Source organism: Oncorhynchus kisutch, unplaced genomic scaffold (genome assembly GCF_002021735.2).
Source record: "Oncorhynchus kisutch isolate 150728-3 unplaced genomic scaffold, Okis_V2 scaffold730, whole genome shotgun sequence".
Lineage (NCBI taxonomy): Eukaryota > Metazoa > Chordata > Actinopteri > Salmoniformes > Salmonidae > Oncorhynchus > Oncorhynchus kisutch.
Genome location: NW_022262675.1, coordinates 108,690 through 136,668, shown reverse-complemented (window position 1 = coordinate 136,668; position 27,979 = coordinate 108,690). Strand labels below are relative to the sequence as shown.

At 46.9% G+C, this 27,979-nt stretch overlaps 1 protein-coding gene across 2 annotated transcripts; it reads right to left on the bottom strand.

Annotated features, from left to right (window-relative positions):
* Positions 1–30: 30 nt before the first annotated feature.
* Positions 31–26,358, bottom strand: LOC109886397 (nuclear pore complex protein Nup107). 2 transcript variants are annotated; one of them, XM_031816022.1, is made up of 26 exons: positions 26,242–26,358; positions 24,448–24,545; positions 23,666–23,785; positions 23,184–23,296; positions 22,550–22,685; positions 17,414–17,517; positions 15,318–15,445; positions 14,550–14,598; positions 14,299–14,370; positions 13,106–13,194; positions 12,937–13,015; positions 12,259–12,372; positions 11,952–12,042; positions 10,239–10,378; positions 9,303–9,448; positions 8,372–8,420; positions 7,349–7,418; positions 5,522–5,637; positions 5,030–5,219; positions 4,344–4,456; positions 3,971–4,073; positions 3,189–3,349; positions 2,944–3,069; positions 1,518–1,631; positions 739–906; positions 31–237 (listed from the first exon to the last, which is right to left on the bottom strand). In XM_031816022.1, the coding sequence occupies exons 1-26, from the start codon at positions 26,247–26,249 to the stop codon at positions 130–132; spliced, it is 2,805 nt and encodes a 934-aa protein (XP_031671882.1). In that variant the 5' UTR covers positions 26,250–26,358; the 3' UTR covers positions 31–129. The 2 variants fall into 2 exon arrangements, with proteins under 2 accessions (XP_031671882.1, XP_031671883.1); XM_031816023.1 differs by having other exon boundaries at positions 23,693–23,785; positions 26,242–26,345.
* Between the last annotated feature and the right edge of the window lie 1,621 nt (positions 26,359–27,979).

Sequence of the window (27,979 nt, the reverse complement as noted above, 5' to 3'; positions counted from 1 at the left end):
TGTCTGTGCATGGCCCAAAGACAAACAATATTTCAGACACGTCACTTTTATTGTATACAAAATGCAGAAAATCATTCACTCCATTACTTAAACTTGGCAAAAAAAATAAAAAATGTCCGGGTGGGGTGTTTATGGTTGGATCTCGTACCCCAGCGGGTCTAGACCCTTATCCAATAAGAGAAGAGACGACTCCCTCATCTTCTGAAGGAACTTCCTCAGCTCATCCTTGGAGAACACCTGAAAGAGAGCGAGAGACCGAGAGAGAGAGAGAGAGAGAGAGAGAACATAGTTAGCAAAAAGAAGAGGAGGATGGGAAAGTAGACGAGGGAAAGAGAAGAAAGCAACACAGTGACAGGGAGAGCTACAATGAGCTACAACATTGAAGTGCTTCTACACCTGCATTGCTTGCTGTTTGGGGTTTTTAGGCGGGGGGGTTTCTGTGACATCAGCTGATGTATGAAGGGCTTTATAAATACATTTGATTGAAGTCAAGTAGTCGCAGATCGTAGCAGACGAAGGAAAGGAGACAGAAGAGGATGCCCTCAGGCCAGGTCAGAGCCCAGACCAGACCCCAGACCAGACCCCAGACCAGACCCCAGGTCAGAGCCTAGACCCCAGGTCAGACCCCAGACCAGACCCCAGGTCAGACCCCAGACCAGACCCCAGGTCAGAGCCTAGACCCCAGACCAGACCCCAGGTCAGACCATGGAAATATAATTTCTAAACTACAGTACAGACCTCGTAGAGACGGTGTTGGTCTGAGGCGATGATATCAGCCAGTCTGAGACTCTCCTGGTGACGTTGTGTTCTCTGCAGTACTGTCTGCAACAGGAAGGACATCATGGGCAGACAGAGTCTACGAAGCAGCACCATCTGGTGGCCTCTCTCTGGGTCCTCCTCCGTGTCCTGGAATAGAACGACAGTGGTAGATGTAACCTGTACCTAGAAAGAACACAGTAGTACTGGAGACAGAGAGCGCTAATACAGGCTGACATGCTAACCTAGCGCTGAGCCCCTCATACCACCAACTGTCAATTACCACCAGTAATAGTCAGATATACAGACAGACCTCTCTGACGTCGACCATTCAGTGGTAGAAGTAACCTGTACCTAGAAAGAACACAGTAGTACTGGAGACAGAGAGCGCTAATACAGGCCGACATGCTAACCTAGCGCTGAGCCCCTCATACCACCAACTGTCAATTACCACCAGTAATCGTCAGATATACAGACAGACCTCTCTGACGTCGACCATTCAGTGGTAGAAGTAACCTGTACCTAGAAAGAACACAGTAGTCCTGGAGACAGAGAGCTCTAAATACAGGCTGACATGCTAACCTAGCGCTGAGCCCCTCATACCAACATTAACAGACAGACCTCTCTGACGTCGACCATTCAGTGGTAGAAGTAACCTGTACCTAGAAATAACACAGTAGTACTGGAGACAGAGAGCTCTAAATACAGGCTGACATGCTAACCTAGCGCTGAGCCCCTCATACCAACATTAACAGACAGACCTCTCTGACGTCGACCATCCAGCCCCCGTCCACAAACAGCAGGACGTTGTAGATCCTCTCCTTCACGTCTTCAGTCAGAGCCTCCAGACGGCCGGTCCAGCTGTCATGTTCCAGCTACAGAAGAAGAAGGTCACACCTTTTTAGAGTTCTTCATCTGATCCAGGAACAGCTACACTAAAACAAATTAAACTCATCACCAGTTCACCCATAACACACAGACTGATCTAGGATCAGAGTGTACTGTATACCTGGTACCCGATGCCCTACATAGTAAACTCAATTTGACCTGGGCCTCCTATAGAGTGCACTAGTTTTAACCATGTCCCTATAGTGCACTATATAGGGAATAGGGAGTATTGGGTAACCCTATAGTGCACTATATAGGGAATAGGGTGTATTGAGTAACCCTATAGTGCACTATATAGGGAATAGGGTGTATTGGGTAACCCTATAGTGCACTATATAGGGAATAGGGTGTATTGAGTAACCCTATAGTGCACTATATAGGGAATAGGGTGTATTGGGTAACCCTATAGTGCACTATATAGGGAATAGGGTAACCCTATAGTGCACTATATAGGGAATAGGGTGTATTGGGTAACCCTATAGTGTACTATATAGGGAATAGGGTCTATTGGGCAACCCTATAGTGCACTATATAGGGAATAGGGTCTATTGGGTAACCCTATAATGTACTATATAGGGAATAGGGTGTATTGGGTAACCCTATAGTGCACTATATAGGGAATAGGGTGTATTGAGTAACCCTATAGTGTATTATATAGGGAATAGGGTCTATTGGGTAACCCTATAGTGTACTATATAGGGAATAGGGTGTATTGAGTAACCCTATAGTGCACTATATAGGGAATAGGGTGTATTGGGTAACCCTATAGTGTATTATATAGGGTGTATTGGGTAACCCTATAGTGCACTATATAGGGAATAGGGTGTATTGGGTAACCCTATAGTGTATTATATAGGGTGTATTGGGTAACCCTATAGTGTACTATATAGGGAATAGGGTGTATTGGGTAACCCTATAGTGTATTATATAGGGTGTATTGGGTAACCCTATAGTGTACTATATAGGGAATAGGGTGTATTGGGTAACCCTATAGTGTATTATATAGGGAATAGGGTGTATTGGGTAACCCTATAGTGTATTATATAGGGTCTATTGGGTAACCCTATAGTGTACTATATAGTGTGTATTGGGTAACCCTATAGTGTACTATATAGGGTGTATTGGGTAACCCTATAGTGTACTATATAGGGTGTATTGGGTAACCCTATAGTGTACTATATAGGGTGTATTGGGTAACCCTATAGTGTACTATATAGGGTGTATTGGGTAACCCTATAGTGTACTATATAGGGTGTATTGGGTAACCCTATAGTGTACTATATAGGGTGTATTGGGTACCTGGTACTCGTTCTCCTTCATCTCGTAGGCCACCTTCTCAGTGAACTTGGCCTGAGCCGGCAGGCTGGGCTTCTGAGGGGGGGAGTTCATGTGATGGAACCACTCATTAAACGCCTCATGAGCTTCCTGGGGAGGGAAGAGAGAGAGAGAGACACCACTTATAACAACTACAGGAGACCTCTCTAAAAACATTCAATAAACAGTCGAGCCAATCACAGCGCTGCGAGAGCTTGTCCCTCCCTCACCAGGTAAGCGCGGACGCACAGGTGTTCCCTGATGGCGTTCTCATCCTCCGCGGGAAGGGGCGTGTCCAGGCCTAGCTCCTCCCACTGGCGGTAGATCTCCCTCATGGAGTCCTCGGGGACCTTACCGAACACCACCTTAGCTGCATGGTGTTTCTTACAGGCTGGAGGAGATGACAGAGAGGAGAGAGAACAATGGATCAACAACATGGTTGATGTGTTAGTAGTATGAGGAGAACAATGGATCAACAACATGGTTGATGTGTTAGTAGTATGAGGAGAACAATGGATCAACAACATGGTTGATGTGTTAGTAGTATGAGGAGAACAATGGATCAACAACATGGTTGATGTGTTAGTAGTATGAGAGAACAATGGATCAACAACATGGTTGATGTGTTAGTAGTATGAGAGAACAATGGATCAACAACATGGTTGATGTGTTAGTAGTATGAGGAGAACAATGGATCAACAACATGGTTGATGTGTTAGTAGTATGAGGAGAACAATGGATCAACAACATGGTTGATGTGTTAGTAGTATGAGGAGAACAATGGATCAACAACATGGTTGATGTGTTAGTAGTATGAGAGAACAATGGATCAACAACATGGTTGATGTGTTAGTAGTATGAGGAGAACAATGGATCAACAACATGGTTGATGTGTTAGTAGTATGAGGAGAACAATGGATCAACAACATGGTTGATGTGTTAGTAGTATGAGGAGAACAACCATCTCACACAGGAAGCATTGATCTGTTTCACAACCTTGTGTGTAACGTACCCAGGAACTTCCTCATGATGGCGTTGCTCTGTTTGAGTGCCTCAGCTCTCTGGGCGGGGTCAAACACCAGCCAATCAATCACATCGATCTTCCTCTGGTCCTCCTGGGGGGGGGTTACAGGGTTAACATGACCACATGGTGTGTGTATGTGTGTTTCATGCAGCTGAGGTGACGGTGTCCAGTGTGTGTTTGTGTGTGTGTCTTTCATGCAGCTGAGGTGACGGTGTCCAGTGTGTGTGTGTGTGTGTGTGTGTTTCATGCAGCTGAGGTGACGGTGTCCAGTGTGTGTGTGTTTCATGCAGCTGAGGTGACGGTGTCCAGTGTGTGTGTGTGTGTGTGTGTGTGTGTGTGTGTGTGTGTGTGTGTTTCATACCGCTGAGGTGCCAGTGTCCAGTGCAGGGGTGAGGTCATGATGAGCAAACTCCTCAGTGTCTCTCTCTCTGATGTTCTCCACCACCATCTTAGTGACCGCTGCCACGTCCAGACCTGGAAAGGACAGGACAGTTAGACACCTGTACCTGGAACAGACTGCTGTCACATCCTGACCACAACAGGACAGTTAGACACCTGTAATAGACTGCTGTCACATCCTAACCACAACAGGACAGTTAGACACCTGTAATAGACTGCTGTCACATCCTGACCACAACAGGACAGTTAGACACCTGTACCTGTAAAATGTGCAATATGCTCCACCATTTCCTGGTTGCTAAAATTCAAATCGTTCGCCTAATTTCAGTTTATATGACAAAATAAGCAAGTACACTGTAGAGAATCATTGTACGATCTAAACCACTGAAATATATGATCAATAACCAACAAATCTAGTATTTACAGCTGTTTGAAACTGGTGTACAAGTCTTCGAACCATAAATTATCCCAACAGGGAGAATAGTCCTGGTACATCAATCACTTCTGGAATTATTTTTAGAAAATGTCGAGGAAATCTAACACATTGTAAGTGCGGTCCTCCGTGAAGACCAAATGTGGCCCGGCGGGGAAAATGAGTTTGACCCCCACCCCCCTCCCATCCCAGCAGCCTCGGTGTGAGACACTGACCTGCCTCCCTGGCCAGCTCCAGACAGCGTTGTCTCTGCTCAGCCTCGGTGACCTCTTCCAGGAAGAGAGCGTACTGGGCGGTGGCCAGGTCTGGCGGCAGGTGACTGACATAGAAGGCTATCAGATCAACGTGCTTCTCCCTCATCAACAGAGAGATGTAGGCCTTCAGGACATCCACTGATACCTCCTCCTGATTGGGTGGGGTGGGGGAGACACATGAGTGGCCGGATTAGACATGAGTGGAGAGATATGTGGATTGTGTGAGGAATGGTTGATGTTTATATAGGTGTATGACAACAGAAGTGTGTATCTCTCTGTGTGTGTTTACTACTGTACCTACATGCCCAGGCTGAGGGAGAACAACACCAGGTGTGTGTGTGTGTGTGTGTGTGTGTGTGTGTGTGTGTGTGTGTGTGTTTACTACTGTACCTACATGCCCAGGCTGAGGGAGAACAACACCAGGTGTGTGTGTGTGTGTGTGTACTACTGTACCTTGAGCTGCATGCCCAGACTACGGTAGAACAACACCAGGTGTGTCATGAAGCGCAGCAGGTGAGAGGGCAGAGCAGGACTCCTGGTCAACCAGTTACTGAACTCCTCCAACAGACCTGAACACACAAAACACTGTTTTATACTCTTTCACACAGCAGTAACATACCTGGTGACCAGAACCACAAAGTCACTCTGGAGAGTGACTGACTAGTGACCAGAACCACAAAGTCACCCTGGAGAGTGACTGACTACCTCATGTACCTGGTGACCAAGAACCACAAAGTCACTCTGGATAGTGACTGACTACCTCATGTACCTGCATTAATCAGAACCACAAAGTCACCCTGGAGAGTGACTGACTACCTCATGTACCTGCATTAATCAGAACCAAAGTCACCCTGGAGAGTGACTGACAAGTGACCAGAACCACAAAGTCACTCTGGATAGTGACTGACTACCTCATGTACCTGGTGACCAGAACCACAAAGTCACTCTGGAGAGTGACTGACTAGTGACCAGAACCACAAAGTCACCCTGGAGAGTGACTGACTACCTCATGTACCTGGTGACCAGAACCACAAAGTCACCCTGGAGAGTGACTGACTACCTCATGTACCTGCATTAATCAGAACCACAAAGTCACCCTGGAGAGTGACTGACTAGTGACCAGAACCACAAAGTCACTCTGGAGAGTGACTGACTACCTCATGTACCTGCATTAACCAGAACCACAAAGTCACCCTGGAGAGTGACTGACTCCATCGTGACTTTTGTCTGACTGTACGGTCATTCCATAGGCTGACACTGACATGGCCATGGACTTAAAGTCACAGTCCAGTGAAAATCTCACTTTTAAAAGTTATATTCTGTTAACTCATAATAAATCATGTTGTTGACTCATCCGATACTTATTTGTAGCCAAAACATGAATAAAAAATTAAAACTCAAATTTGTATCTCAAACAGGCATTTGCTCATAGAACCTGATGTCATGATAGAACCTGATGTCATGATAGAACCCGATGTCATGATAGAACCCGATGTCATGGTAGAACCCGATGTCATGGTAGAACCCGATGTCATGGTAGAACCCGATGTCATGATAGAACCCGATGTCATGATAGAACCCAATGTCATGATAGAACCCGATGTCATGATAGAACCCGATGTCATGGTAGAACCCGATGTCATGGTAGAACCCGATGTCATGGTAGAACCCGATGTCATGATAGAACCCGATGTCATGGTAGAACCCGATGTCATGATAGAACCCGATGTCATGATAGAACCCGATGTCATGGTAGAACCCGATGTCATGGTAGAACCCGATGTCATGATAGAACCCGATGTCATGATCGAACCCGATGTCATGGTAGAACCTGATGTCATGGTAGAACCCGATGTCATGGTAGAACCCGATGTCATGGTAGAACCCGATGTCATGATAGAACCCGATGTCATGATAGAACCCGATGTCATGATAGAACCCGATGTCATGATAGAACCCGATGTCATGATAGAACCCGATGTCATGGTAGAACCCGATGTCATGGTAGAACCCGATGTCATGATAGAACCCGATGTCATGGTAGAACCCGATGTCATGGTAGAACCCGATGTCATGGTAGAACCCGATGTCATGGTAGAACCCGATGTCATGGTAGAACCCGATGTCATGGTAGAACCCGATGTCATGGTAGAACCCGATAATTAATATCAGACTCACCGTCACCAAGGAAACACTAGACAGCTAGTTAAAGATTAATAACAGACTAGCCGTCACCCAGGAAACACTAGACAGCTAGTTAAAGGTTAATATCAGACTCACCGTCCAGGTCACCCAGGATAACTAACTTCTGGATAATGTGGTAGTGTTCTTTCGTCTCTTCCAGGACTTTCTGTGAAGAAGAGGGAAGGAGACATTCAGCATCTTTCACAGGACTATGGGAATCCCTAAAACCGGTACGATGTAGATAGCTAGTAGACTGCTACGATGTAGATAGCTAGTAGACTGCTACGATGTAGATAGCTAGTAGACTGCTACGATGTAGATAGCTAGTAGACTGCTACGATGTAGATAGCTAGTAGACTGGTACGATGTAGATAGCTAGTAGAATGGTACGATGTAGATAGCTAGTAGAATGGTACGATGTAGATAGCTAGTAGACTGCTACGATGTAGATAGCTAGTAGACTGGTGTGATGTAGACTGGTACGATGTAGATAGCTAGTAGACTGGTATAATGTAGACTGGTATGATGTAGATAGCTAGTAGACTGGTACGATGTAGATAGCTAGTACACTGGTGCGATGTAGATAGCTAGTAGACTTCTACGATGTAGATAGCTAGTAGACTGGTACGATGTAGATAGCTAGTAGACTGCTACGATGTAGATAGCTAGTAGACTGCTACGATGTAGATAGCTAGTAGACTGCTACGATGTAGATAGCTAGTAGACTGGTGCGATGTAGATAGCTAGTAGACTGGTGCGATGTAGATAGCTAGTAGAATGCTACGATGTAGATAGCTAGTAGACTGCTGCGATGTAGATAGCTAGTAGACTGCTACGATGTAGATAGCTAGTAGACTGGTGTGATGTAGACTGGTACGATGTAGATAGCTAGTAGACTGGTACGATGTAGATAGCTAGTAGACTGGTACGATGTAGATAGCTAGTAGACTGGTACGATGTAGATAGCTAGTAGACTGGTACGATGTAGATAGCTAGTAGACTGGTACGATGTAGATAGCTAGTAGACAGCTAGTAGACTGCTGTGATGTAGATAGCTAGTAGACTGGTATGATGTAGACACACAGCTAGTTTGACAGAGCAGAAAAACAGATGCTTGACCTTTGACTCTGTTGCCAGCAGCTCCTCAAACACCTTCTCTAGTGTCCAGCTGGAGAGAAAAGGGAGACAGCACAATTTACATTTAGAAATAGGAAGGTTAGGAAGGTTAGATTCCTGATCCTCAGCCCTCCACTAGAGGCTGGGGATTTTACCTGGCCTCCAGGTATTCTCTACTAGAGGCTGGGGATTTTAATTGGCCACCGGGTGTTCTCCACTAGAGGCTGGGGATCTTACTTGGCCTCCAGGTATTCTCCACTAGAGGCTGGGGATTTTACCTGGCCTCCAGGTATTCTCCACTAGAGACTGGGGATTTTACCTGGCCTCCAGGTATTCTCCACTAGAGGCTGGGGATTTTACCTGGCCTCCAGGTATTCTCCACTAGAGGCTGGGGATCTTACCTGGCCTCCAGGTATTCTCCACTAGAGGCTGGGGATCTTACCTGGCCTCCAGGTATTCTCCACTAGAGGCTGGGGATCTTACCTGGCCTCCAGGTATTCTCCACTAGAGGCTGGGGATCTTACCTGGCCTCCAGGTATTCTCCACTAGAGGCTGGGGATCTTACCTGGCCTCCAGGTATTCTCCACTAGAGGCTGGGGATCTTACCTGGCCTCCAGGTATTCTCCACTAGAGGCTGGGGATCTTACCTGGCCTCCAGGTATTCTCCACTAGAGTCTGGGGATTTTACCTGGCCTCCAGGTATTCTCCACTAGAGGCTGGGGATCTTACTTGGCCTCCAGGTATTCTCTACTAGAGGCTGGGGATCTTACTTGGCCTCCAGGTATTCTCTACTAGAGGCTGGGGATCTTACTTGGCCTCCAGGTATTCTCTACTAGAGGCTGGGGATCTTACTTGGCCTCCAGGTATTCTCTACTAGAGGCTGGGGATCTTACTTGGCCTCCAGGTATTCTCTACTAGAGGCTGGGGATCTTACTTGGCCTCCAGGTACTCTCGTGGCAGCTCCTCCAGCTCCTCGCTGCCCATCCCTGAGGACCGGACCTCCTGTTCCACCAGAGAGTCTACCAGGACCCTGAAGTAGGCCCACACACTGTCCTCCCACGACTCACACACTGGGAGCAGCTAGAGGGAGACAGAGACAAATCACTACAACCACTCTACTGTAGTCCAGCTAGAGGGGAGAGACAGAGTCTACCAGAACCCTGACCCCCCCCCCCCCCAAATCCTCTTCCTCCCCCTGACCCCCCCAATCCTCTTCCTCCCCCTGATCCCCCCAATCCTCTTCCTCCCCCTGATCCCCCCAATCCTCTTCCTCCCCGACCCCCCCCAATCCTCTTCCTCCCCCTGACCCCCCCAATCCTCTTCCTCCCCCTGACCCCCCACATCCTCTTCCTCCCCCTGACCCCCCACATCCTCTTCCTCCCCCTGACCCCCCACATCCTCTTCCTCCCCCTGACCCCCCACATCCTCTTCCTCCCCCTGACCCCCCACATCCTCTTCCTCCCCCTGACCCCCCACATCCTCCTCCCCCTGACCCCCCACATCCCCCTCCCCCTGACATCCTCCTCCACCTAACACATACAAGTGCTACGGAGACGAGACGAGAGGAGAGGAGAGGAGAGGAGAGGAGAGGAGAGGAGAGGAGAGGAGAGGAGAGGAGAGGAGAGGAGAGGAGAGGAGAGGAGAGGAGAGGAGAGGAGAGGAGAGGAGAGGAGAGGAGAGGAGAGGAGAGGAGGAGAGTCTTAGGGAGATAACACCCAACATACCCGTGCTACAGAGAGAAGCGAAGAGAAGAGAAGAGAGAGAGAGAGAGTCTTAGGGAGATAACACCCAACATACCCGTGCTACAGAGAGAAGCGAAGAGAAGAGAAGAGAGAGAGAGAGAGTCTTAGGGAGATAACACCCAACATACCCGTTTGAGGTTCCCACTCAGAACAGCGTAGATGGCTCTCTCATATCTGCTGAAGTGTTCACTATCAGCCATCCTCCAGCAGCAGACCTTCCACACACAGCGCTGAGGGTTCCCCTCCACCGGTAGCAGCTCTGCACCGCCTGGACACACCTCAGCTCCATTACAGACCGTTCATAGGGACGTGTGGGTTGTTATGGTGATCCAATTACCGTCACACCGGCGGTCACGAGTCATGACCGCAGTCAAATTCCAACGTGACCGTTTAGTCACGGTAACTAAACTTCTCTAAGCTCTGATGATGCCGGTCGCGAGTAGCCTACCGGTCATGAGTAGCCTACCAAACCTGCCGGTCATGAGTAGCCTACCAAACCTGCCGGTCATGAGTAGCCTACCAAACCTGCCGGTCATTAGTAGCCTACCAAACCTGCCGGTCATGAGTAGCCTACCAAACCTGCCGGTCATGAGTAGCCTCCCAAACCTGCAGGTCATGAGTAGCCTACCAAACCTGCCGGTCATGAGTAGCCTACCAAACCTGCCGGTCATGAGTAGCCTACCAAACCTGCCGGTCATGAGTAGCCTACCAAACCTGCCGGTCATGAGTAGCCTACCAAACCTGCCGGTCATGAGTAGCCTCCCAAACCTGCAGGTCATTAGTAGCCTCCCAAACCTGCTGGTCATGAGTAGCCTCCCAAACCTGCTGGTCATGAGTAGCCTCCCAAACCTGCTGGTCATGAGTAGCCTCCCAAACCTGCTGGTCATGAGTAGCCTCCCAAACCTGCTGGTCATTAGTAGCCTCCCAAACCTGCTGGGCATTAGTAGCCTCCCAAACCTGCTGGGCATTAGTAGCCTCCCAAACCTGCTGGGCATTAGTAGCCTCCCAAACCTGCTGGTCATTAGTAGCCTCCCAAACCTGCTGGGCATTAGTAGCCTCCCAAACCTGCTGGGCATTAGTAGCCTCCCAAACCTGTTGGTCATTAGTAGCCTCCCAATCCTGCTGGTCATGAGTAGCCTCCCAAACCTGCTGGTCATTAGTAGCCTCCCAAACCTGCTGGGCATTAGTAGCCTCCCAAACCTGTTGGTCATTAGTAGCCTCCCAATCCTGCTGGTCATGAGTAGCCTCCCAAACCTGCAGGTCATTAGTAGCCTCCCAAACCTGCTGGTCATTAGTAGCCTCCCAAACCTGCTGGTCATTAGTAGCCTCCCAAACCTGCTGGTCATTAGTAGCCTCCCAAACCTGCTGGTCATTAGTAGCCTCCCAAACCTGTTGGTCATTAGTAGCCTCCCAATCCTGCTGGTCATGAGTAGCCTCCCAAACCTGCAGGTCATTAGTAGCCTCCCAAACCTGCTGGTCATTAGTAGCCTCCCAAACCTGCTGGTCATTAGTAGCCTCCCAAACCTGCTGGTCATTAGTAGCCTCCCAAACCTGCTGGTCATTAGTAGCCTCCCAAACCGGCTAACTGCCTGGTACTCAGCACTCTATTGGCAGGATTTATTTGACTTTTTAAAATGTCGATGTTCCAAAGGTCTGAATCAGTGTGTTGTACGATGTGTGTGGAAGTCAGGAGATGCTAAACGTGTTTATGTTCATTTAAAAAAGGTCAATTACCGTGAGACAGACAGTTATTTACATGACAATCACCGGCTGACAAAAAGGTCACGACCTCCACTTGGTGTTATACATCTGTTAGTGAGAGTGTACGGTGGAGAACTGACCTCCGTTGATGTTGGGGTCGTGGTACAGCTTCCATCCCTCCAGAGTAGCAGCTCTCCATGCCTGGCCACAGCGCTTACACAGCCTCTGGGCCTACACACAACCACACGTCACTGTGACTAGAAACCAGTTCAGTGTAACCCTCCCATCCACCAGGTGGCGCTGTACTGAGACCGGTCTCAAAACGCCACCCTATTACCTATACACTGCACTACTTTTGTGACCAGAGAACTATGAGCCCTGGTCAATAACAGTGCAGAGGGAACAGGGAACAAATGGTGCCATTTGAGAGTGTCTCCTGTTTCTCACCTCGTCAGTCATGCCCGCTCTGAGGAGGGTGAAGAGGTACTTCAGCAGTCTGGCATCATCCTCTCTGTCCAGGTCTGCCAGGGGACGTCTCTGTCTGATGGGGGCGTCAGGGTCCTACAGACACACAGAGTTACTTTATGGTCTAAGTAAAACAACGTATTCCCTATCATGGCATCAGAGCATGTGTATGTAGGAGAGAGAGAGAGAGAAAAAAGAGAGAGAGAGAGAGAGAGAAGAGAGAGAGAGAAAAAAGAGAGAGAGAAAAAAAGAGAGAGCTAGATTGTGAAGATGGGGCCTAAAAGTCCCTCTTACCAGTTCAGTAACCAGGGGAACATAAAAGGCTGTGAAGAGCAGGCCTAAAAGTCCTTCTTACCAGCTCAGTAACCAGGGCAACATTGAAGCCTGTGAAGAACCGGCCTAAAAGTCCCTCTTACCAGTTCAGTAACCAGGGCAACATTGAAGCCTGTGAAGAACAGGCCTAAAAGCCCCTCTTACCAGCTCAGTAACCAGGGGAACATTGAAGCCTGTGAAGAACAGTCCTAAAAGCCCCTCTTACCAGCTCAGTAACCAGGGGAACATTGAAGCCTGTGAAGAACAGTCCTAAAAGCCCCTCTTACCAGCTCGGTAACCAGGGGAACATTGAAGCCTGTGAAGAACAGGCCTAAAAGCCCCTCTTACCAGCTCAGTAACCAGGGGAACATTGAAGCCTGTGCTGGATGTGTTTCTTCTCAGTTTCAGAGCATGAAGGGTATTCTCCCTGAAAGTCAAACAGAATATTAGCCAAGGCACATGGTCTTCCTAACGACACACAAGTGCTCGTCTCTCTCAAATGACTCCAGCTACTTACCAGTAGACAGACTTGGCGTAGTATTCAATGTTGTCGGAGAAGTCCCCGATTTCATCTTTGGCGATACTCTCTAACCAATCCACAACCAACTAAGAGAGAAGAGGTGAAACGATTATTTAAAACTTTACAATGTCTCTATTACAACCATCCATCAGACCAAACAGGACTGTACCACTAGAGACGGATAATAGGGGAGGAGGTGTGTGTGTGTAGTGAGTGTGTGTGTGTGTGTGTGTGTGTGTATACACACTACCGGTGAAATCAGGCCTCTATGTTTGAATTGCTGCAAAGAAACCACTACTAAAGGACACCAATAAGAAGAGACTTGCTTGGGGCAAGAACCACAAGTAATGGACATTAGATCGGTGGAAATCTGTCCTTTGGTCTGATGAGTCCAAATTTTAGATTTTTGGTTCCAACCATCGTGTCTTTGTGAGACGCAGAGTAGGTGATCTCTGCATGTGTGGTTCCCACCGTGAAGCATGGAGGAGGAGGTGTGTGGTTCCCACCGTGAAGCATGGAGGAGGAGGTGTGTGGTTCCCACCGTGAAGCATGGAGGAGGAGGTGTGTGGTTCCCACCGTGAAGCATGGAGGAGGAGGTGTGTGGTTCCCACCATGAAGCATGGAGGAGGAGGTGTGATGGTGTGGGGGTGCTTTGCTGGTGATACTGTCTGTGATTTATTTAAAATTAAAAGGCACACTTAACCAGCAAGGCTACCACAGCATTCTGCAGAGATACTCCATCCCATCTGGTTTGCGCTCAGTGAGACTATAATTTGTTTTTCAACAGGGCAATGACCCAACACACCTCCAGGCTGTGTAAGGGCTATTTGACCAAGATGGAAAGTGATGGAATGCTGCATCAGATGACCTGGCCTCCACAATCACCCAAACTCAACCAAACAAGTGCTCAGCATATGTGGGAACATCTTCAAGACTGTTGGAAAAGCATTCCAGGTGATGCTGGTTGAGAAAATGCCAAAATTGTGCAAAGCTGTCATCAAGGCAAAGGGTGGCAACTTTGAAGAATCTAAAATACATTTTGATTTGTTTAACACTTTTTTTTGGTTACGACATGATTCCATATGTGTTATTTCATAGTTTTGATGTCTTCACTATTATTCTACAATGAAGAACATGTTGACTGGTACTGTATGTGTGTGTGTGTGTGTGTGTGAGAGAGAGAGTCTAACCTGACTCTGGCGTACTACAGCATCTCTCTGGAAAAGTTGTTCCATCACCACCTTCTCACTAACACCGGGAGCCTGAGGAGAGATGGTCACACACACAGGAGAGAGGACAGTTACCCCATTTCCTTCTCTCTCTCTCCCTCTCCATCACACAGGAGAGAGGACGGTTACTCCATTTCCTTCTCTCTCTCCATCACACAGCAAGAAACACCTATAGTTCCCTAACGACATCATAGTTGTAGAGCAGTACTCACAGCCACATCCATCATGATGTCATCCTCCAGCTCTGACTGGATCCTGTCTCTGAGGGGGAGGGACACAGTGATGTAACAAAGTCAAACCACGCGTCTCCATAGCAACACCATTCCTCTATGTAGTGATGAGGAAAATGAATGCAAAAATAAATAGTTACATGTAGATAGGAATATTGTTTTGGATGACATAGCGTAGCGACATTTAGCTATACATTTTTTTTTTTGGCGCTAGTCGGCTGTACCTACACCTAAACTTTTCCTTCACAGCCTTGTTCTCTATCTTTTTAAATAGGGAGCCAATTGGTTCAGCATTAAAACATGGCTCTGTATCTCGTCCCTCTGCAGCAGACATATGGTGAGCATATGTTTGGAACATCGAATCCCAATAAAATCACAATACATTTGGTATCGGCGTGTAAGTATTGTGATAATATCGTTATGCGAGTTCCCTGGTAATTCACAGCCCTAATATATATATATAGAGAGAGAGAGAATGAGACAGACGGACGGACGGACGGACGGGCGGGCGGGCGGACGGACGGACGGACGGACGGACGGACAGACAGACAGACAGGCAGACAGGCAGACAGGCAGACAGGCAGACAGACACTAACCTTTATAGAGAAGAGGTAAAAAAGACAGACAGACAGACCGTGAGACAGACAGACAAACAGACAGACAGACACTAACCTGTATAGAGAAGAGGTAAAAAAGACAGACAGACGGATCGTGAGACAGACAGACAGCGCAGCCTAGCCAGACACTAACCTGTATAGAGAAGTGATGAGGCGCCAGGTGACCATCTCCTGCTGTAAAAGCCATCTCATACCAGCAGTCTTAGAGGACTTCTGTTGCCCTGGAGCTGCCCTCGATACCAGCCTCTGGAGCATGCCCACCTGGTACACAATACACCATTATCACTGTTCGTAAGGGCAGCATAGCTATACATACACCATTTTCACTGTGTTCATAAGAGCAGCATAGCCATACATACACCATTATCACTGTGTTCATAAGGGCAGCATAGCTATACATACACCATTATCACTGTGTTCATAAGGGCAGCATAGCCATACATACACCATTATCACTGTGTTCATAAGGGCAGCATAGCCATACATACACCATTATCTCTGGGTGTTCATAAGGGCAGCATAGCCATACAATACACCATTATCTCTGGGTGTTCATAAGGGCAGCATAGCCATACAATACACCATTATCACTGTGTTCATAAGGGCAGCATAGCTATACAATACACCATTATCTCTGTGTTCATAAGGGCAGCATAGCCATACAATACACCATTATCACTGTGTTCATAAGGGCAGCATAGCCATACATACACCATTATCACTGTGTTCATACGGGCAGCATAGCCATACAATACACCATTATCACTGTGTTCATAAGGGCAGCATAGCCATACATACACCATTATCACTGGGTGTTCATGATGGCAGCATAGCCATACAATACACCATTATCACTGGGTGTTCATAAGGGCAGCATAGCCATACATACACCATTATCGTAGTGTTCATAAGGGCAGCATAGCCATACAATACACCATTATCACTGGGTGTTCATAAGGGCAGCATAGCCATACAATACACCATTATCACTGTGTTCATAAGGGCAGCATAGCCATACATACACCATTATCGTAGTGTTCATAAGGGCAGCATAGCCATACAATACACCATTATCACTGTGTTCATAAGGGCAGCATAGCTACACAATACACCATTATCACTGTGTTCATAAGGGCAGCATAGCCATACATACACCATTATCACTGTGTTCATAAGGCCAGCATAGCTATACATACACCATTATCACTGTGTTCATAAGGGCAGCATAGCCATACATACACCATTATCACTGTGTTCATAAGGGCAGCATAGCCATACATACACCATTATCACTGTGTTCATAAGGGCAGCATAGCCATACAATACACCATTATCACTGTGTTCATAAGGGCAGCATAGCCATACATACACCATTATCGTAGTGTGTTCATACGGGCAGCATAGCCATACATACACCATTATCACTGTGTTCATAAGGGCAGCGTACCTATACATACACCATTATCTCTGGGTGTTCATAAGGGCAGCATAGCTATACATACACCATTATCTGTGTTGGTAAGAGCAGCATAGCTATACATACACCATTATCTCTGTGTTGGTAAGGGCAGCATAGCTATACATACACCATTATCGTAGTGTTCATAAGGGCAGCATAGCTATACATACACCATTATCACTGTGTTCATAAGGGCAGCATAGCCATACATACACCATTATCACTGGGTGTTCATAAGGGCAGCATAGCCATACATACACAGCTCTGCATATAAAACGCACAATGACTCACACACATACCCACGCTTGAGGAGCAAACCTCCTGCTCTACAAACTCTTGCACACACGCGCACACACACACACACACACACACACACACGTGTTCTAAAACACCCACACGCACGGATTCTAAAACACACACGTACGGATTCTAAAACACACACGGATTCTAAAACACACACAGATTCTAAAACACACACACACACACAGATTCTAAAACACACACACACACAGAGATTCTAAAACACACACACACACAGAGATTCTAAAACACACACACACACAGAGATTCTAAAACACACACACACACAGAGATTCTAAAACACACACACACACAGATTCTAAAACACACACACACACACAGATTCTAAAACACACACACACACAGATTCTAAAACACACACACACACAGATTCTAAAACACACACGCGTTCTAAAACACACACACGCACAGTAGAGGGAAGTTGGTTGAGGTAAGTGAGAAAACGGTACCTTGTCTTGACAGATGGCTTCATACTCCCCCAGCAGGTCAAAGACAGCAGTGGAGGAGTGTCTGAGATAGGACTGGAGGAACTCTGGGAACAGACTGACTGATGCTGCAGGACACAGAGGGGGGGGGGGCGGAGGGGTCAGAGGTCAGCAGTGGAGGAGTGTCTGAGATAGGACTGGAGGAACTCTGGGAACAGACTGACTGACGCTGCAGGACACAGGGGGGGGGGGGGGTCAGAGGTCAGCAGTGGAGGAGTGTCTGAGATAGGACTGGAGGAACTCTGGGAACAGACTGACTGATGCTGCAGGACACAGAGGGGGGGGGGGGGTGGGGGGGTCAGAGGTCAGCAGTGGAGGAGTGTCTGAGATAGGACTGGAGGAACTCTGGGAACAGACTGACTGATGCTGCAGGACACAGAGGGGGGGGGGGAGGGGTCAGAGGTCAGCAGTGGAGGAGTGTCTGAGATAGGACTGGAGGAACTCTGGGAACAGACTGACTGATGCTGCAGGACACAGAGGGGGGGGGAGGGGTCAGAGGTCAGCAGTGGAGGAGTGTCTGAGATAGGACTGGAGGAACTCTGGGAACAGACTGACTGATGCTGCAGGACACAGAGGGGGGGGGGGGGAGGGGTCAGAGGTCAGCAGTGGAGGAGTGTCTGAGATAGGACTGGAGGAACTCTGGGAACAGACTGACTGATGCTGCAGGACACAGAGGGGGGGGGGGGGGTCAGAGGTCAGCAGTGGAGGAGTGTCTGAGATAGGACTGGAGGAACTCTGGGAACAGACTGACTGATGCTGCAGGACACAGAGGGCGGGGGGAGGGGTCAGAGGTCAGCAGTGGAGGAGTGTCTGAGATAGGACTGGAGGAACTCTGGGAACAGACTGACTGACGCTGCAGGACACAGAGGGGAGGGGGTCAGAGGTCAGCAGTGGAGGAGTGTCTGAGATAGGACTGGAGGAACTCTGGGAACAGACTGACTGACGCTGTAGGACACAGAGGGGAGGGGGTCAGAGGTCAGCAGTGGAGGAGTGTCTGAGATAGGACTGGAGGAACTCTGGGAACAGACTGACTGATGCTGCAGGACACAGAGGGGGGGGGGGGGGTCAGAGGTCAGCAGTGGAGGAGTGTCTGAGATAGGACTGGAGGAACTCTGGGAACAGACTGACTGACGCTGCAGGACACAGAGGGGGGGGTCAGAGGTCAGCAGTGGAGGAGTGTCTGAGATAGGACTGGAGGAACTCTGGGAACAGACTGACTGACGCTGTAGGACACAGAGGGGAGGGGGTCAGAGGTCAGCAGTGGAGGAGTGTCTGAGATAGGACTGGAGGAACTCTGGGAACAGACTGACTGACGCTGTAGGACACAGAGGGGAAGGGTCAGAGGTCAGCAGTGGAGGAGTGTCTGAGATAGGACTGGAGGAACTCTGGGAACAGACTGACTGACGCTGCAGGACACAGAGGGGGCGTTGTATTCTATTCTGGGGCGGCAGGTAGTTTAGTGGTTAGAGCGTTGGGCTAGTAACCGAAAGGTTGCAAGTTCAAATCCCCGAGCTGACAAGGTACAAATCTGTCGCCCCTGAACAAGGCAGTTAACCCACTGTTCCTAGGCCGTCATTGAAAATAAGAATTTGTTCTTTACTGACTTGCCTGGTTAAATAAAAAAGGTAAAAAAATAGATTCTATCCATTTACAGAACGACACCTAGCCACTACCCTCCGAAACCCCTTTCCCCAAATCTGGACCTTGAAGTCAGTTATACGTGCTGATTTTCAGACCTGGCTGGGAAACCTGGGAAATGGAACCGTTGGCTCATCAGTGATATTAAAAATCAATCAACAACCAGGGAGAAAATAAATGAATCTGACCAGCCTCTCCAGGATCCTCCTCCTGTTCCTAGACCAGTTAACCCACTGTTCCTAGACCAGTTAACCCACTGTTCCTAGACCAGTTAACCCACTGTTCCTAGACCAGTTAACCCACTGTTCCTAGACCAGTTAACCCACTGTTCCTAGACCAGTTAACCCACTGTTCCTAGACCAGTTAACCCACTGTTCCTAGACCAGGGAGAAAATAAATGAATCTGACCAGCCTCTCCAGGATCCTCCTCCTGTTCCTAGACCAGTTAACCCACTGTTCCTAGACCAGTTAACCCACTGTTCCTAGACCAGGGAGAAAATAAATGAATCTGACCAGCCTCTCCAGGATCCTCCTCCTGTTCCTAGACCAGTTAACCCACTGTTCCTAGACCAGTTAACCCACTGTTCCTAGACCAGTTAACCCACTGTTCCTAGACCAGTTAACCCACTGTTCCTAGACCAGGGAGAAAATAAATGAATCTGACCAGCCTCTCCAGGATCCTCCTCCTGTTCCTAGACCAGTTAACCCACTGTTCCTAGACCAGTTAACCCACTGTTCCTAGACCAGTTAACCCACTGTTCCTAGACCAGTTAACCCACTGTTCCTAGACCAGTTAACCCACTGTTCCTAGACCAGTTAACCCACTGTTCCTAGACCAGTTAACCCACTGTTCCTAGACCAGTTAACCCACTGTTCCTAGACCAGTTAACCCACTGTTCCTAGGCCAGTTAACCCACTGTTCCTAGACCAGTTAACCCACTGTTCCTAGGCCAGTTAACCCACTGTTCCTAGGCCAGTTAACCCACTGTTCCTAGGCCAGTTAACCCACTGTTCCTAGGCCAGTTAACCCACTGTTCCTAGGCCAGTTAACCCACTGTTCCTAGGCCAGTTAACCCACTGTTCCTAGACCAGTTAACCCACTGTTCCTAGACCAGTTAACCCACTGTTCCTAGACCAGTTAACCCACTGTTCCTAGACCAGTTAACCCACTGTTCCTAGACCAGTTAACCCACTGTTCCTAGACCAGTTAACCCACTGTTCCTAAACCAGTTAACCCACTGTTCCTAGACCAGTTAACCCACTGTTCCTAGACCAGTTAACCCACTGTTCCTAGACCAGTTAACCCACTGTTCCTAGACCAGTTAACCCACTGTTCCTAGACCAGTTAACCCACTGTTCCTAGACCAGTTAACCCACTGTTCCTAGACCAGTTAACCCACTGTTCCTAGACCAGTTAACCCACTGTTCCTAGACCAGTTAACCCACTGTTCCTAGACCAGTTAACCCACTGTTCCTAGACCAGTTAACCCACTGTTCCTAGACCAGGGAGAAAATAAATGAATCTGACCAGCCTCTCCAGGATCCTCCTCCTGTTCCTAGACCAGTTAACCCACTGTTCCTAGACCAGTTAACCCACTGTTCCCAGACCAGGGAGAAAATAAATGAATCTGACCAGCCTCTCCAGGATCCTCCTCCTGTTCCTAGACCAGTTAACCCACTGTTCCTAGACCAGTTAACCCACTGTTCCTAGACCAGTTAACCCACTGTTCCTAGACCAGTTAACCCACTGTTCCTAGACCAGTTAACCCACTGTTCCTAGACCAGTTAACCCACTGTTCCTAGACCAGGGAGAAAATAAATGAATCTGACCAGCCTCTCCAGGATCCTCCTCCTGTTCCTAGACCAGTTAACCCACTGTTCCTAGACCAGTTAACCCACTGTTCCTAGACCAGTTAACCCACTGTTCCTAGACCAGTTAACCCACTGTTCCTAGACCAGTTAACCCACTGTTCCTAGACCAGGGAGAAAATAAATGAATCTGACCAGCCTCTCCAGGATCCTCCTCCTGTTCCTAGACCAGTTAACCCACTGTTCCTAGACCAGTTAACCCACTGTTCCTAGACCAGTTAACCCACTGTTCCTAGACCAGTTAACCCACTGTTCCTAGACCAGTTAACCCACTGTTCCTAGACCAGTTAACCCACTGTTCCTAGACCAGTTAACCCACTGTTCCTAGACCAGTTAACCCACTGTTCCTAGACCAGTTAACCCACTGTTCCTAGACCAGTTAACCCACTGTTCCTAGGCCAGTTAACCCACTGTTCCTAGGCCAGTTAACCCACTGTTCCTAGACCAGTTAACCCACTGTTCCTAGGCCAGTTAACCCACTGTTCCTAGACCAGTTAACCCACTGTTCCTAGGCCAGTTAACCCACTGTTCCTAGGCCAGTTAACCCACTGTTCCTAGACCAGTTAACCCACTGTTCCTAGACCAGTTAACCCACTGTTCCTAGACCAGTTAACCCACTGTTCCTAGATCAGTTAACCCACTGTTCCTAGGCCAGTTAACCAACTGTTCCTAGGCCAGTTAACCCACTGTTCCTAGACCAGTTAACCCACTGTTCCTAGGCCAGTTAACCCACTGTTCCTAGACCAGTTAACCCACTGTTCCTAGACCAGTTAACCCACTGTTCCTAGGCCAGTTAACCCACTGTTCCTAGGCCAGTTAACCCACTGTTCCTAGACCAGTTAACCCACTGTTCCTAGACCAGTTAACCCACTGTTCCTAGACCAGTTAACCCACTGTTCCTAGACCAGTTAACCCACTGTTCCTAGACCAGTTAACCCACTGTTCCTAGACCAGTTAACCCACTGTTCCTAGACCAGTTAACCCACTGTTCCTAGACCAGTTAACCCACTGTTCCTAGACCAGTTAACCCACTGTTCCTAGACCAGTTAACCCACTGTTCCTAGACCAGTTAACCCACTGTTCCTAGGCCAGTTAACCCACTGTTCCTCAGTTAACCCACTGTTCCTAGACCAGTTAACCCACTGTTCCTAGGCCAGTTAACCCACTGTTCCTAGACCAGTTAACCCACTGTTCCTAGACCAGTTAACCCACTGTTCCTAGACCAGTTAACCCACTGTTCCTAGACCAGTTAACCCCCTGTTCCTAGACCAGTTAACCCCCTGTTCCTAGTCCAGTTAACCCCCTGTTCCTAGTCCAGTTAACCCACTGTTCCTAGTCCAGTTAACCCACTGTTCCTAGACCAGTTAACCCACTGTTCCTAGACCAGTTAACCCACTGTTCCTAGACCAGTTAACCCACTGTTCCTAGACCAGTTAACCCACTGTTCCTAGACCAGTTAACCCACTGTTCCTAGACCAGTTAACCCACTGTTCCTAGACCAGTTAACCCACTGTTCCTAGACCAGTTAACCCACTGTTCCTAGACCAGTTAACCCACTGTTCCTAGACCAGGGAGAAAATAAATGAATCTGACCAGCCTCTCCAGGATCCTCCTCCTCCAGCATCACAGAGGACATGTTGATGTCGTCAGTAAAGCTGGTGTCCCCCAGTCCCAGGCCGGACAGAGGAGACGGGTACAGGCTGTTGGTCCAGTCACTGTCATCCAGGTTCTGGAGCCCAGAGAGAGACAGAGACACAGTCAAAAACACAGAAACAACCAGCGTGTGGATCGGCCTCAACGATGCATACTTGATTAAAAGGTAAGAGTCAGCGAAATGACGTTTTGCACGAGCAGCATCGCAGATATTGCAATGAGCAAGATGCAACACTTCCCTCTCACACAGTATCTGCACGGGGTTCGCTTCACACTCTTACAACATGGTAGCTACATGACCAAAACAGTGGAGAAGTTTAGCCTCGTGCTACAACGCTCTTTATTTGTTGCAGAAAATGTACCCACTATACTGTTTACTTTATCTACGTCATATCACTGAGTCTACCTTTAATACGAGTTAACAGCTGATGAATGGTGATGCAGTGGGGTTTAATTGGCTATTCAATTGGCTCGGTTGTTCGGTCTCCGGATCCCCTCTTTGGAGAGAGACAGAACCACACAGTGTCTGTCAGCAGACAAAACACCCAGTCAAGACAAGTATCCATCTCCTCACCATGCTCATACTGCCCAGGGGAGGTCGTGGCGTATGGATGAAACGAGGAGTCCTGCGCCCTGTCGCCAAGATGGCCGACACATCTGGGTTCCTAGCAGCACTCTTCGGGGTGACTGTAGGGAGAGGGAGGAGGAATCACCATGACAACAATTACAATAGAGTATAATCTGCTACAACAGTATAGCCTTGTCTCCGGTCATTCTGGGAGACACCAGCTAGTGGATGGTGAGAGTCCGGGTTAACAAACTGGACATGTCTTATTTTATATCTAGATGTCTTTATCGTGGTGGACACCGGTTTTACCTTTAACCAAACAATGGTCTCATAGCAGAGCCAGAGGGCTGTGTTGGTATTGAAGAAGACAGACTCACAGGACTGTTTGACGAGGACAGGACTGTTTGACGAGGACAGGACTGTTTGACGAGGACAGGACTGTTTGACGAGGACAGACTCACAGGACTGTTTGACGAGGACAGACTTACAGGACTGTTTGACGAGGGCAGACTTACAGGACTGTTTGAAGAGGGATCCAGGTGTGTGGCAGGGCAGGGAACGGGCAGGTGTGGTGGTACTACCTTGGTTGTCATCACGAGGAGAAAGGACTGGACAACAACGGTCAGGGAATATAACTGGCTAGTTACTGTTATCTAAAAGACACACCTTATGCAGTGATATAACAGCCCCATGAGACTTCTGTTAGCTAACTAATAGTCTGAGCAACGGTGTGTGTGTGAGCAATGAGCATCAGTAATGCTGCTCTTAAATGGTGTAACCTAGACAACAGGTAGGTAGGTTTACCAATGAGCATCAGTAATGCTGCTCTTAAATGGTGTAACCTAGACAACAGGTAGGTAGGTTTACCAATGAGCATCAGTAATGCAGGTCTTAAATGGTGTAACCTAGACAACAGGTAGGTAGGTTTACCAATGAGCATCAGTAATGCAGGTCTTAAATGGTGTAACCTAGACAACAGGTAGGTAGGTTTACCAATGAGCATCAGTAATGCTGGTCTTAAATGGTGTAACCTAGACAACAGGTAGGTAGGTTTACCAATGAGCATCAGTAATGCTGGTCTTAAATGGTGTAACCTAGACAACAGGTAGGTAGGTTTACCAATGAGCATCAGTAATGCTGGTCTTAAATGGTGTAACCTAGACAACAGGTAGGTAGGTTTACCAATGAGCATCAGTAATGCAGGTCTTAAATGGTGTAACATAGACAACAGGTAGGTAGGTTGACAATGACAACGGCCCAATAAGGATACAGTTGAATTGAGCCTTCTTCTGAACTGAACTCTTTCGGCGTGCTGCTCTGGTCACTTCGGCATCTCGTACAATAGGCGACAGCAACTCATTCTGGTCCCTACGCAGAGGAACCATGTTAGTTCAGATACTGTAAAGGCGACAGCAACTCATTCTGGTCCCTACGCAGAGGAACCATGGTAGTTCAGATACTGTAAAGGCGACAGCAACTCATTCTGGTCCCTACGCAGAGGAACCATGGTAGTTCAGATACTGTAAAGGCGACAGCAACTCATTCTGGTCCCTACGCAGAGGAACCATGTTGGATGGATGCAAACAATCAGGATATCATTCTGCCAGGTAGACATAAGATACCTTGTAGCTAGTTATAATTTAATTGAGAAGGTTTTTTTAGGAAAGCCTTTCCATCTACCAGAAAACGGTTAGGCCTATCAATAACATTGCTATATTTTCCCCTGTTCCTTAAAATGTCTGACCTTGCTTCAAAAGAAGCCTATAGCCAAAATCTTAGAATAGAACCATAGAGGCAATTATTTTATTAAGGCTTCCTCATATGCATTCTCCTATTCTATTTGTTTTCTTTCGTTGTCAAACAACCAAAGACTTTATCGAAGTCATATTGGCAACTCATGATAGTTGTTGCATCTTTAGATCTCCCTTCTTTCTACATTTCTATTGGATATTTCCATATCTGTCCATGAAGCCTCTGAACAACGTTTTCCTGCAAATTGCATTTTGGAATATTTGTGCGTAGGCCTCTACCGCCGTGTGCACATCGCTGCGCCTAAAATGTTAAGTAGCAGTATTTTAAGCTAAACATTCCGGACCCAGTTCTCCAAAAGCATCCTAAAGAGCGACTGCTTTTATAAAGCAACAAACCCTTTTGAAAACAGCCCGTGTGGCATCGATATGAATCAGAAAGAGTTCGCTTATTCTAGTGTCCAAATTGACTACACAGTGTAAATAGGATCATTTTGGTCATAAAGTCAGTCTCGTCTAAAACAGAGTTTGGACTTTTGTGTGTCACACAACAGGTAAATGAAGTTTGGGTTTTGATTTGACAATGTACATATACATATATATATATATGGCCACTTAACATGGGGTGAACAGCTGTGGTGATTGCTCTGTCTAGCAGCTGACTCTGTTTACATAAGACAACACACACATTGCAATTATTATTATTTTTACTGGAGAAATACTGCACCAAAACATCTTAAGATGTGAAATTGCACAACTGAAACTCCATTGGCAAACACGTCAACACGTATTACAGATCCATCCTGATCTATTCCATCAGCCTTAACAATTGATTGTACTTATAACGTTGCCTCCACACTGCACTACTTTAATACGCATCATGGGGATTAAGAAAGTCATATCCTCAGTTCCTCTATGGGGGAACTGAATGAGAAGATACATGGCGTTGAAGCCGCACTAGACCAGATGCTAAAATTACGCTAGCTACCTGTAATCCAGAAACAATATATCCCGTTAAACATATCACAAGTTACTGAACACTTCAAATGAAAAATAAAACGCCAGCAAACGTGATTTACTATAAAGACCCATTAGTTGACTAGCTAGTGATACAAACAAACCACTTGCTTAGACAGCTGCAAGACACGTTCAAACGACTAGCTTAAACTAGCTAATATTGCTAACACATGTCCCATACCTGCCATTACAAATCTACAGACAGCGTACTTATATGTAGTACACTCACTAAATACTGTAACAATGTCACATATATCCCTGTAATTCATCTTTTTATATCAGCATAAGAAACGTTTTACCAGTCCATGACAGCAGGATATTAACTCCACAGTAAACTAATCCAGTCTGGTAGTTTCTACTTCTGGTTCCCGCTCGACAAGGAATTACAATCGAGCTCCAATACTGTTCATTAATACACCCCCACCCAATAAATACAGCCAATATCCCATTCTTTTGCGACTCAAAATCATTCGTAAAATCTAAATAAATTCAATTTAAATTGGGCAAATTATTGTTTACTAGTTATTAAATCATATTTGAGATTATACTCGATTACTTTGGACTGATGACCGTAAACAGCTACTGCCATAGAGATAGATAGAGAATTCATGTTTTTAATATCTGTGCCATTATATCGTCTGTGAGCACACGGGGCAGCGCCGTTGAGGCCATTTCTATTTGAAGTAGTCCATTTTCTTATTCTCGATTGTCTGATCAGATAATACAGTTGGAAGTCTCACCCAGTTAACTACATTACAATGGTGCTGAAGCCCTTTAATGGAGCTACACATGCTAAAACTGGTATTTGGGCCATTACAGGTCTTTATTATTCTCTATGACTGCTGAGCGTCATCAACTCCACAGGCTGTAAAGAGTAGTCATGTTACGCTCAATATCGGACTATTCCTACAGCGACCCCCTCGGGCAGCAACAGTTAAACGTCCGTATTCTTTTATTTTTTTACTCATAAAGTGGTTATTCTCTCGGCCTACACTTCTTTAAATAATCTCATTTACCAAGGCATTCTTTCTTGATATCATGGCAATGTATTAAATAAAGTTATACAATAACATATGGCTATGTGTGCAGAATGTTGCACTTTGACACAATTTGTCTTAAAACATAAAACAAAAGTATATATATTTCAATTTTTTTTTCTCCCATGTGGTCATCAGCAGTCCCTTTCAGACTGTGCAGGGCCACATCAATGTTTCATCAGAGTCCATGTTATTTTCCTGCATGTTGAAGAACAGGAAGTGTATCTGTCCACAGAGTTTCCTGTAGACCCAGAATAGCACCGTTGTGTGTTGTGTTGTTTATGTGATTCAGGCTTTCCAAGGATGCTGTGTGTTTCTGAGACAAACGTCAGACAGGCTGAGTGGTCACACCCTGCGAGAGGCTGGAGAAGTCCACAGATTGAGTCCCAAATGGCACCCTATTCCCTATATAGTGCACTACTTTTGACCAGCTTCCATAGGTCTCTGGTTAAAAGTAGTTCACTATATAGGGAATAGGGTGCCAGGGCCCATAGGGTTCTAGTCAAAAGTAGTGCACTATATAGGGAATAGGGTGCAAGGGACCATAAGGTTCTAGTCAAAAGTAGTGCACTATATAGGGAATAGGGTGCCATTTTAATACACACCCATGGCGTTTCCAGCACAGAAAGGACAATACTAACAGTATAGAAGTAGTTCAAATAACTGTTGAGGAACAATGGATGGACAGTTTTAAAAACTGTTTATTTAAAAGGTATGTGTCGTGGAACGGACGCCAGGGAGAATATGTTTCCCGATAACACATTGTCAGTGTTTATGTAGGCCGTTATTGTAAATAAGATTTTGTTCTGAACTGACTTGTCTAGATAAATAAAGGCTATTTACACTGCTCAAAAAAATTAAGGGAACACTAAAATAACACATCCTAGATCTGAATGAATGAAATATTCTTATTAAATACTTGTTTCTTTACATAGTTGAATGTGCTGACAACAAAATCACACAAAAACGATCAATGGAAATCAAATTTATCAACCCATGG

Excerpts from the sequence above, each read along its gene's own strand:
- LOC109886397 (XM_031816022.1), bottom strand. Across the intron at positions 15,446-17,413 it reads AAGCCATCTGTCAAGACAAG|GTGGGCATGCTCCAGAGGCT; the intron begins GTACCGTTTTCT and ends ATTGTGTACCAG. Across the intron at positions 9,449-10,238 it reads TGAGTGGGAACCTCAAACGG|CTGCTCCCAGTGTGTGAGTC; the intron begins GTATGTTGGGTG and ends GTCTCCCTCTAG.